Genomic DNA, 12,457 nt, shown 5'->3' with positions numbered 1-12,457 from the left:
AGCAGACTCCCAGCTATTAACCTTGGGGCGACCTCAAGAGCAGGGCGCGTGGAGGGGAATGCACAATGACAAGGGGGTGTTACATATTAAACAGCCTCAGCAGAGTACATAGTCACTCGTCTATCTCGCTCTACAATCCACATAGCACATCTAATGCAACTCAATGGTGTCATCACGTAGGATATTTTGGTGCTTAGTGTTCTCATGTAATTGCAAGCAAAGTGGTTTAGTTGGGCATGTAAAAAAAAAGGCTAACCTCAGGTGCCATCCAAAAGGGAGTGCCAACGGATGTGTTTCTCCTCAAACGTGCACTCGTCAGCTGAGCAGAGACACCTGGATAGAATTCAAGCTAATTAATAAATCACCTCATTCTCAGAGCATCGGTGTTTGGTGCAAAATAAGATTGTTTGTGTTATACCACATTACAGCCTGTAATAATTACATATTCACAGTTGTTTAATATGCTGTAATGTGCATATTACACGATTGTGAATTACAGAGGGAAAGTGTGTGTGAATCAATCAATAGCAATATGGCATATCATTTGGTGGGGCAACCTGCCATACCAACATAAATTGGCAATAATAATTTCAAATTAAGTGGGACAGATTTTTATCAGCAGGAGTCCACTTCATTCCCAACACACAAGGACATAAACATGCCCGGGGCAACTCAGAGTCATTTGCTAGAACAGCTTTATTTTTATATGCAAAGGATCAAATAATGCAATTTAAATGAGCAATAATAGCCTTAGGTTAAGCTATGGTCCATGAAATACCAAGATGTTACATAGGGTAGGGGGGAAGCAAGATGTGGACCGCATCGAAGCATTGATCTCCACATGCTTGTATTCATCTTATACTCTTTACCAATAATATCACAGGCTTTTTTGTGGACAAAAAAAACATGGATTAACTTCCAACTATTAATGATAAGTCATCTGTTAAACAAAGACCCAGACAGAAGAAACAGAGCCAACAAACAACTTCCCAGAGCCTCCCTGTAATATGCATGTATCTCTTTCTACAAGCCATCAATTAGCCAAAGTGCACCCACAACAGGATAACAAAAGCCATTACCAAAGTCAACAAGTTTGACCCCTCCCTCGGTGGTCAGAAGGATGTTGTTTCCTTTGACGTCACGATGGATAATCCGGTTGTTGTGTAAATGCTGGAGACCCTGGCAGGCGTGAGGAGGAAAGCAAAGGGGGGCTTAATAAGCATCAGTAACCCCATTATCAACGGTTTGTGATTAGTACAATTTGAATGTGTTTCAAATAAAGCTGTCTACAGCCATGCATATCAAAGAGCTCCCCCTGGTGTTTAAAGGGATGGAAATCTATTACTCCCAAACCCCGCCACCACCTGAGTCAATCCCCTGCCCACTGTGTGTGGATGCCACCCCCTTCCATCATTAAGCGTTTTGCAGTTGGCCATCTCACCAAGAGGGCGCCGTATAAGATGTATGCGATAACGGGCTCCAGCAGTCGCTGGCCCCGCATGAGCAGGCCTTTGATGAGATCGGTGACTGAGCCCCCGTTGCACAGCTGTGTGAGAGAGAGAGACAGAGTGAGTGAGTGAGAGAGACAGAGAGAACAGTGGCTCCTCCATTACTCACTACTCTAGATTTTGATTCATTACACAAGAGCCATCCCTCCCACACATAGACAACTAGACTGGTGTCACGGCTCTTTCTTCCAGAGCTTTTAAAACATGCGATTTTTCCCAGTGTAGGAGGGTGACCTCCTCTCAGCTCTGCGATAGATTTCACTGCTGTGATATAAAGCAAACCTACTGTTTGTGATCCTTCTACTTCTCAAACAGACAACAGCTGTAAGACTACGTGATCATAGTGGAGGAGATGTAACACAGGAGAGAGATAAAGTGCAGCTACTTATATTGAGCACAAGCAGACTGTAATGTTTGACATGCAAACACCACTGGGTTATATTTCCTCCTGTGAAAAGTCATACAGTATGAGCACTTTAATGATTAACACTATATGTGTAGTGCTGAAGATGTAGAGATGTTATAGATATACAGTATTTGACAGGACTGTATAAAGCTGGGCAAAGTCTTACTTCATAAGCGAGACAGAATAACCCAGGGGATCTCACCTCTAGAACCAACCAGAGCTGTCCGCCTGAGAGGTCATCTGACTTGTAGAACATGCCGTAGAACTTGACCACGTTGGGGTGGTTGGACAAGGTCCTCAGGATGTTGTACTCGGCCTCAATCTCCTCATCAACATCCTTTGTCAAAGAGGACACATTTACATCAGCGACACACCATTTTGAAGGAGGATATTTGTCATAAGTCACACAACAAACTGTATTGACACTTCTGACATTAAAAAAAGGATGTTGAAATTAGATTATAAGGAAGCTAAAACACCTTCAATCAGAGCCCGGAACCATTAAACACAGGGGAAACTAGTTCTTGGTCAGAAGTACCAGCTGAGCTTCTTCTAAATCAGTTTAAATCTCAGTGGAAGAGAAAGCGTCACAGAGGCAGAATTCCTCTTCCTGGATGTGTGAAATATACCGTCAGCGGTCTAATCAAGGAGAGGAATGAGCATGGAAGCAGCTGCATCTTCATAACCGGCCAGGCAGGGAGCTGCAGCAGGGGGCTAGCAAAGAGAGTCGCAAGAGGGATTGGAGCACCGACACAATCATAAACAAGCACTAAGCCCTGAATCTCACAAACACACAACATGGCGCAACTGCAGGGCCCATGGCCCCAGGCATCTGCACCACGGACAGGTCTGGCAACTAACTGCACATCACTAAGGTAGCGGCACATGCATAATGGGGAAGGTGGACACAGCGACTGGTTAGGACGACCGTGGAAAGCGGGTGTAGAAATGGAGTAAAAATAGGTGAAAAAGGAAATAGGTGGGAAGTGGCGTGTCTAGAACATTCTGAATGGGGGTGGCCAAGTTGGGGGTGGCCAAGTTGGGGGTGGCCAAGGTGGGCCACAGGCTCAGTTTACAGGGGGCCATAACATTTTGAACCTTAATCGATCAAATTGGTTTTTACAATATAATTATGATGGTTCAACGGCTGTAATGCTTCAGCTTAGGTTTGGTGCATTTCCCTGTTAAAATAAATCATAAATCAATTCCAAAAGTATTGATACAGTGTCTGCATGGAAGGTGTGTGCGAATTATACAGGGTCATTTGGGGGGGGGGGGGTCTCAATTCTTTCTACAGGACCTCCTATGAAAATGTTTAATGTGCTTTATAGTAAAGACATGGAGTTTCACTGTACAAATGTATTACCTTTTCATTTGTCATGAACACAATGAGTCATGAAGTTGTCATCTGACTGTCAAACAAAATCACTTCAAAGTAGGTTACTTGCGTATTTTTGTCTACTCCAAAATAGGTCCAGCATCTGAACAGGGCACTGTGCACCCGCCATTTGAATGGAAAGGTAAACTCTATTACAAACACCTTAAGTTTAATGACATTCAGCCAAAAAAGTGGCGGCATCCCCAAAATGTTTTACAATAAAAAGAGAAAGAAACATAGAAATTTCTCCTTCATGTCTATCCGTGTTTCATAATTTTCGCAAGAGGCTAATTCACAAGCGGCATAATTCGCAAGGGGCTGAATCTATTTCACCAGAGAAAGCATCGGAGCAAGCAAACATCGCCCCTCTGTCTTAGTTATGTAGGCCATGTATCTTATTTTGTCTGGCCAAAAAGAGTATGACATGTCCAGACAGCATCAGATACATGGGCTACACATACTAAGACATAGTGCTGTTTCGCTCGCTCGGATGCTTTCTCTGGTGAGATTGAGGAGTCTTGCTGTCAGTCAATGTATTCACAGACGACCTATGAGATCTCAGAATTTCTGGGGGGCCACCGGGGTGGCCAATCAGATTTCAGTGGAGGGGTGTGGCCAGCTTGGGCCACCCCCTTGACACGCCACTATAGTTGGGGAATCTACTAGGGAACAGTAAACAGAGGGACAGGTACAGGAGGAGGGGTAGGCAGGTACAGGGAAATAAGCAAAGAAACCTACTCCGTTTGTATGCCTGGTATACTGAGACAAGCCAAACAATAGTAAAGAAAAACAGAGATGATTTCCTTTATTCATTTGTTTGGTTTAGAGTTGTCACAGGTCAGGGTTGACAATTCTAGGCGGGAGAGCACCTAAACTTGTTAGATCCATAGCAATTATGTTCCATGCACAAGGTGGCACATGCATTGATTGTAAGTCTTTTGCAATTACTTACATTGATTGGGTCCAGGACTTTGACTGCTGCCTGACTCCCATCCTTCCTGTTGTTCACTCTGTAGACTTTACCATAGGTTCCTTTACCGATGGTCTCCGCAATGTCCCAGTCACCCGATGGATCCGCCAGGCTCTCCAGACCGATCATACTGGCCTTGTAAGGGTATAGTCCATACAGCGATCTCCTACATTGAATAATAGAGATCCAAGAGAAATGCTTCATTCATGTACACACATTGGAACTAAATATGCATCCCTGACAACACTTTCCTCCTCTCTAGGGGAAGCTTTGCAAATCAAGGAAAGATGGCAGGCAATGTGTCACCATAGCTTTAAGCTTAGCATCAAAACATCACGCATATGGCTTTAACCACACTGATGTGCATGTAACGCTCCACCAAAACACACTTTCTCACTAGCGATATATCAACAGCATAGATCCTAACAGCTTGCTATGTCATACAGTAGATTACTTCACAACTGACTGTGCTCAATGACACATCTATTTGGCCATGGGAGGCGCTTAACAGATTTAAAACTGATGAAGAGAAAGCAAAATACAAACCATACGACGGTACTTACATCGGGACTGTTATTTTCTGCTGACTCATTAAGCCTTGGGCAGTGCACACAAACGACTCAGGTGTTTCATAGTAAAACAAGACCCACACAGATGACGCTCGCTTATCCCCGGGAGGACATGTAACAAGCAGCATTGCACTGGGACGCCGCATTAGCGCGCACAACAGGGACCCAGTCTATGCCGAAGAACAAACCACTAAGACCACTACAATCTCTTCAGAATCAATTGGATTGGCCTGAGATTAACTTGACTGGTGCTTGTGTCTACCACAGAACCAACCCCGCCCCCAAAGGCTCCACACATAATCAAACTGAAAGAGTTTCCTAAAACATTTTTTTTTTCATTGTATCATTTTCAATCTGACTTTGGTGTCTTTATCCGATGACAGGTCAAGCTCAAATCATACTAAGTAACTGCATAATGAGCGGCAGTTTCCCCGGACACAGACTAAGCCTAATCCTGGACTAAAAAGCATTTTCAATGGAGATTCCTAATCTTAATCTGTGTCTAGGAAACCACCCCATAGCGTCATAAATGAAGGATAAATCCCTATTATCAAATCCGAGAGGCTAGGCCTGTAATAAATCACTCTGGGGTGTATACAGTGGGGTGTATACAGTGTATACAGTGGGGGCATAACCAACATGACAGATATAATGGGTTAATGGTGCAAAGCAAGAGGTGTCAAAACACACACCTGAGTGAGCAGTTGTACGATGTGACCGATCAGGAAAACGTATTTACATATGTATGTATTCCGTATTCCCTGAATGATTGATACTCTCAGTGAGGGGAGTTCAGTTCTCCCATCCCTTCAGTTTGTCACATAAAGTGCAATGTATCACAGAGGTTGACTGACCCTGAGGGAGACGGGGGAGCATTTATTTTGAGTAGCGGTTTACGTGAAAAAAAAAAAAACGATATTTGGACCACCAGGGCTCTCTGTCACTGCACCAGCGTGGATAGATTTATGAATTGGCTTAGGAGCAAGGTGAGTGATGGCTTGACACTAGATGGATATAACAGTCATTTGAGGAGATGTATAAACATGCAGAGCAAAGTGGTGGCTGAAGTCCTTCAATTTGTCCATCCTCAAAGAAACCAAACATGGCATGGACAAGCGGGAGACAATAGCCTTCTTTGAAAGTGTAACATTAGGCGAGACCGCCTAATCATTTCCCCCACTGTCCGACTTCAGTAAAAAACAACGCTATCATCACCGATCATCCAGAAATTAATCTACCTGCTCAGTCCCGTTCAAATACAGTAAATCACACATGCCTTGTGCATCAACAAGGTCAAAAAGCTATTTTTGAGCCATTGATTACTCGAAACGAATGGAAACATTTTGGTTTCCAAGCATCTTTGAGTCTCAGTGCATTGAATACATTGTGGTTCCCTTGTTGCCTAGCCATCTATGCCAGGCTTTTGTAACAACAGTAGGCTCATATTGCTAGAGAGCAGCTGTGTGACCAAAGTGGCTGGAAGCATCAGACACCCAGTCTAGTATATCAACTTTCTCCTGGTGCTTCAAAACTAAGCTCAAGTCTCAGATCTGCATTAGTAACCTATTGCCAGTCCAGCTGGTGTTGTTCTCATGAAAATACTCAATTGGTGTCTGAAATATATATTTTTGAAAATCATTTGTTAAAAGGAAAACAGTATGAACTTAGATAAGATTTTACATATAAACTTCAGATCACTAAAGACACACATAACACTATGAATGAAATGAAATACAATGCTACACATAACCCTTTACACCTCTCTAACGTCTCCTTTTGAATGTCAAACATCACACTGACAATAAGCACTGGTAGCATAACAAGAACGCTGAGATAAACACAAAAGAGAACATGTCAATATAACATCATCCATCCTTAATCAGAAATCCCACATCTCCTTTCACCTCAAACATTACATAACATACGTACAGTACGGTATACCACTCTGAATCTCAAACTGAACTCTCAAAAATATTTTCAGGTTAAAAAAAAGCTTCAATAGCCCATGCATACCTCGTTTGTGACAGTTGATTCCCTATCACGTTCTGCTAAAAGTGTGTCTCTGTGTCTACCCTAGCAACATGTCCCTGACCAAATCATGCTAATCAGCAGCGATCAATAATTAATCCAGTAGTAATCAGCAATGTGATCTAGTTTTAAATATTCAGGTGCCAGATGTATCCAGTCATAAACGAGGTAGATATGAAGCCTCTCAGGTTGCACACAGGTAACCAGGAAGTTCTGGATAGTTACGAGGTCATGTGACCCACACATGTCTCCAATCAGTAAATTAACTCTACCTCACTGACATACTCTTGATAAAATACTTGACTTTGGATTCAGACAACTCTTGATCTTCATTAAAATTCTAAATGGCTAAAATACTAGATTTAATGTGCAGTTGTGTAATGTCTTAGTGGTACTTAAATTGCATAGGCTACATTGCAGTGGGTTGCAATGCATCGTACTCATTTGTTGAATGGTTAGCAGCAAAAACAAGACTTATTTCAAATGAGCAACAAACACCAGCAGTCATGTTGCTATGAGTACAAAGCCCAGGGGGAACACAGAGATAAAAGACGATCACACAGACTGAACACAAAAGATAACCGCTGCCTCAACAGCTTCCATTTCATACAGATAACTGTCAGTATACCGTGAATAGATCAGATTTGAAATTGAACTGACGTGCAAACAATTCATACATTAACACCAAACATGATCTGTTTTCATATAAACCCAAAATCGAGAGATTGATATATTCCCGACCCCTGAGACTATTGTGTATTAACAGCAAAATACTGTATATCTTATCACCACAGCTATGAGAGAGAAAATGTTCCTACAACCGTTCTCCCAAACGGATGTGAGATAAACCAATGTCTGGGAGACAACAAAAGAGCGCTCTCGCAGAACAGGACACCAGAACTGCCTGATGGCAAGGCTCTGGTTACTCATTGTCTACGACACTGTGTCAACAACATGTGGGAGAAAAAAAAATACGTCGTAAAGAATGCAATGCTCTTAATGCATGCATAAAATGCAGTTGGATACCCCAGCCAACATATTCATGTATATAAAACATTATAAATGTATTACATATTTATGTGCACTCAGCATCATTGAAGGATAAAGCCAAAAGCATTTGCCAGGAGTTTACAATGCACTCAATTAGAGGTCGACCGATTATGATCTTTTCAACGCCGATACCGATTATTGGAGGACCAAAAAAGCCGATACCGATTTATCGGACGATTTTTATTTTATTTGTTATTTGTAATAATGACAATTACAACAATACTGAATTAACACTTATTTTAACTTAATATAAAACATCAATAAAATCTATTTAGCCTCAAACAAATAATGAAACATGTTCAATTTGGTTTAAATAATGCATAAACAAAGTGTTAGAGAAGTAATATGTGCCATGTAAAAATGTGTGCCATGTAAAAAAGCTAACGTTTAAGTTCCTTGCTCAGAACATGAAAACATATGAAAGTTGGTGGTTCCTTTTAACATGAGACTTCAATATTCAAAGGTAAGAGGTTTTAGGTTGTAGTTAATATATTAGTTAGTTAATGTATTTATATGACTATTTCTCTCTATACCAATTGTATTTCATATAGCTTTGACTATTGGATGTTCTTATCGGCACTATAGTATTGTCAGTGTAACAGTATAGCTTCCGTCCCCCTCCTTGCCCCTACCTGGGCTCGAACCAGGAACACATAGACAACAGCCACACTCGAAGCATTGTTACCCATCGCTCCACAAAAGCCGCGGCCCTTGCAGAGCAAGGGGAATAAGTACTCCAAATCTAAAAGCGAGTGACGTTTGAAACAGTATTAGCGCACATCCAGCTAACTAGCTAGCCATTTCACATTGGTTACACCAGCCATTAGGCTGATAGGCTTGAAGTCATAAACAGCACTGTGCTTGCGAAGAGCTGCTGGCAAAACGCATGAAAGTGCTGTTTGAATGAATGATTACGGGCCTGCTTCTCAGTCAGACTGCTCTATCAAATCAGACTTAATTATAACATAATAACACACAGAAATACGAGCCTTTGGTCATTAATATGATCGAATCCGGAAACTATCATTTCGAAAACAAAACGTTTATTATTTCAGTGAAATACAGAACCGTTCGGTATTTCATCTAACGGGTGGCATCCCTAAGTCTAAATATTCTTGTTACATTGCACAACCTTCAATGTATGTCATAATTACGTAATATTCTGGCAAATTAATTCGCAATGAGCCAGGCAGCCCAAACTGTTGCATATACCCTGACTCTGCGTGCAATGAACACAAGAGAAATTACACAATTTCAACTGGTTAAGTAGTCGTAACTAGTGATTATGATTGATTGTTTTTTATATGATAAGTTTAATGCTAGCTAGCAATTTACCCTGTCTTCTACTACATTTGCGTAACAGGCAGGCTACTGGTGGAGTGCAATGGTTAGAGCGTTGGACTAGTTAACTGTGCGTTTGCAAAAAAATACAAATAATCGGAAATCGGTGCCCAAAAATACCGATTTCCGATTGTTATGAAAACTTGAAACCGGCCCTAATTAATCGGCCATTCCGATTAATCGGTCAACCTCTACACTCAATATTGGAGCCAGTAGATGTGACAACACAACATGCAATGTATTTCCCCCTAGCTCGACAATGTGTTTCATCAGCTACTGTACATATACCGTATAGGTATATTTAGCATGGTTCACCAAATCACTATGATTCTTCATAGGCACAACCAAACAGGTGATGTGTGGACATGGTGGCAGTTACAGGTCATGTGACCAGTTACTAACACAGATTACCTTCCACATTGGACTGGAACCAGAGTGCAAGGTGTAAGAGGAGAATCTAACTCACACACACTCTATATCCCAAGCTGACTGGTAAGTTTTACATGGTCTGTTGCAAAAATACTCAGTTCTTCCCAACTTTAATCCCTGTTAAGGGGACATGAAGGGGCTTCACAGCACTGTAAACCTCCATCAACATGTCAAACTTGAATCGTCATGTCCTTGCAATAACCCTGTCTGACCAGTGACCACAGTCATGGAGAGATTACAGTGGTGGAGATGAAATGTGTTACATCCCACTATTCAAACCTCATCATTTACAGGTAAGTACTTCTGTGCTGCCATAGGTACACTAGGTACTGCTGTAACACTAATATCATACTACAGGACACTGTATGATAGCCTGATCCATGACCATCCTGAACGCTGCACTCTCGTTTCGTGTAGCGAAACAGAATGTAAACTGGCGAGACTTCAGGATGGTTGTACAGTAGGAGGCTAAGGCTAAACTGTATGATATGTAGTGGTGAAAGCCAAAGTGGGAAGAACTGAGTATCTGATCTGGTCTCTCACCATATCCTGCCGTGTAGGTGGAAAAACTCTTTTGCCTTGAGGTGATTTTCCTCAGTGTTTCCATGTATCCTGAGCATTGAGTAGAAATGACACACCCTATCGTCAATACTGTACATGTATGCCATGTGTGCTGTATTTTAGAATTTAGGTTAAAATGCGACATGAGTTTGTAAAAGGCAGTAGCCAAGCCTAACAAAAACAGCTTCTTAGCAAACAGCAATTTCTCAAAATTGTGCTAGGACCGCCTGGGAGTGGTCTGAGTGGGGAAGGGAAAACCAAAAAGTTGCTGTTATTGGCAGAGATGTTTGTAACTCTCTTTCTTATTGGTCTATTGACTAATTTACCACCTGGTGATGTCACCAGGCAGGCCAAAACTCCATCCCACCTAAATAGGCTGAAATTTCAGGCGCACTTTCGAACAGCTCTTACACTAAAAGGGCATTATCATTTTCACAGTATTATTCCAACTTCACAGTGTGGAAATATACACTGAGTGTACAAAACATTAGGAACACCTTCCTACTATTGAGTTACACCACCTTTTGCCCTCCGAACAGCCTCAATTCATCGGAGCATGGACTCTACAAGGTGTCAAACGCTTTCCACAGGAATGCAGGCCCGTGTTGACACCAATGCTTCCCACAGTTGTGTGTCAAGTTGGTTGGATGCCCTTTGGGTGGTGGACCATTGTTGATACACGTGGGTAACTGTTGAGCATGAAAAACACAGCAGCGCCACAGTTCTTGACACAAACCGGTGCGCCTGGCACCTACTACCATACCCCGTTCAAAGGCACTTCAATCTTTTGTCTTGCCCATTCACCCTCTGAATGGCACACATACACAATCCATGTCTCAAGGCTTAAAAATCCTTCTTTAACCTGTCTCCTCCCCTTCATCTACACTGGTTGAAGTGGATTTAAAAGGTTACATCTATAAAGGATCATAGTTTTCAACTGGATTCACCTGGTGAGTCTGTCATGTAAAGAGCAGGTGTTCCTAATGTTTTGTACACTCAGTGTATTTAACACGTAAGAAAATCGCGTTTTTGACTGCAATGGGCCTTTAAAGCCTCTGTAATCTTCATGTCAAACTATTTATTCTTTGCTAGGTACTGTAGTCATATGTTTGTTTCTGGTACTGCTGCTTAAAGAACAAAATAACAACTTGATTTCCTTTCAGACTATTTACATTTATTTTCAAAATATTGCAGTCATGTATTTTGAATATTTTTTTTTATTAAAGCCTTACCCGGTCTTTGCTGCGTCTGTATTTCCATTTGTGAACCCGAACCCTGAAAATGTTTTACATGGTAGAAAATACTCTTAAACAAATGAGAACTTATTAAACATCTTGACAGGCATAAAAAAATAACACATTTTCCTTTCAATTTGATAATTTGCGACACATGACATGGCCAGTTCAAACACAGGCATCCCCATATCAGGAATGCGGAGATAATGAACGACATTCCGACGTTTGTAACTACACTATGACAAACGTTTTTAACATAATGTAGACAAGCATCATCCAATTAATACACTTTCTCTGTACCTTACCGTCCATAGCGACATATCCGAACTGATTTTCTCGGTTCTCTCACTAACCACAATCACCCGTCAAGGGTTTAATTATTAACAGGAACTTGATAAGCAATTGAGAGGAAATAATATACCCTAACCTACTTGCTCTGCAGGCTATTGCTTCATTCTGTATATGTCTTACTTAGGCTAATGTAATATAGCACATACAAAATGCTTTACAAATTCAAAAAAAATGTATAAATAAGATCTTACCAAAGCTCGGAACCAACAAGTTCCTCAAATGTAGGGATGCCTGTGGCGGGTGTTTTAGTGCTCGTGTGGTCAGAGCGTGCGAGAAAAGCTCCATTTTAGAAAAAGGCCTTGGTTTAGCTAACTATTTAACAACTCTTAGGATTCCCTGCTGGCATCATCTGCATGTCTGACAAATTCCACTAATTAGAGATGATGCCATGACATAGAGGCTTTGTACAGTACGTTGAGAGGCCTTTTGTCTTTGAAACTTCAACCCAGTTTTCATCCAGTGCACAATATCATCTGTTGCTGTCATTCATAGTTCCTATTTGGCATGTAATACCCTCATTGGCTTGCAATGATGCATTGTGAATAGGACTCTGTCTAGTTGTTTTTCTGTAATTTAAAACGAGTTTCTCTCTTTAATTCTCACAGATGTGTTCCACAGGCCATGGAGACAA

The 12,457-nt window shown here is 41.5% G+C and overlaps 1 protein-coding gene across 4 annotated transcripts in view; it reads right to left on the bottom strand.

Moving 5' to 3' along the window:
• myo3b (myosin IIIB) overlaps positions 1–12,269 on the bottom strand; it is a 109,503-nt gene extending 97,234 nt beyond the window's left edge. For 3 of the 4 annotated variants that reach the window (XM_031794986.1, XM_031794993.1, XM_031795008.1), the window contains exons 1-7: positions 12,018–12,269; positions 11,473–11,515; positions 4,245–4,428; positions 2,117–2,251; positions 1,442–1,546; positions 1,080–1,179; positions 257–333 (exon numbers count right to left, since the gene is read on the bottom strand). In XM_031794986.1, coding sequence (XP_031650846.1) covers positions 257–333; positions 1,080–1,179; positions 1,442–1,546; positions 2,117–2,251; positions 4,245–4,428; positions 11,473–11,515; positions 12,018–12,111 — 738 coding nt within the window. In that variant the 5' untranslated portion in view covers positions 12,112–12,269. Of the gene's footprint in view, positions 1–256; positions 334–1,079; positions 1,180–1,441; positions 1,547–2,116; positions 2,252–4,244; positions 4,429–11,472; positions 11,516–11,780; positions 11,865–12,017 lie in introns of those variants that run through there. The other variant, XM_020455306.2, reaches the window with a different exon arrangement.
• Between the last annotated feature and the right edge of the window lie 188 nt (positions 12,270–12,457).

This window comes from Oncorhynchus kisutch, linkage group LG2, assembly GCF_002021735.2.
Source record: "Oncorhynchus kisutch isolate 150728-3 linkage group LG2, Okis_V2, whole genome shotgun sequence".
Classification (NCBI taxonomy): domain Eukaryota; kingdom Metazoa; phylum Chordata; class Actinopteri; order Salmoniformes; family Salmonidae; genus Oncorhynchus; species Oncorhynchus kisutch.
Note: the sequence above shows the minus strand (reverse complement) of the source record. Positions and strands in the feature narration are given on the sequence as shown.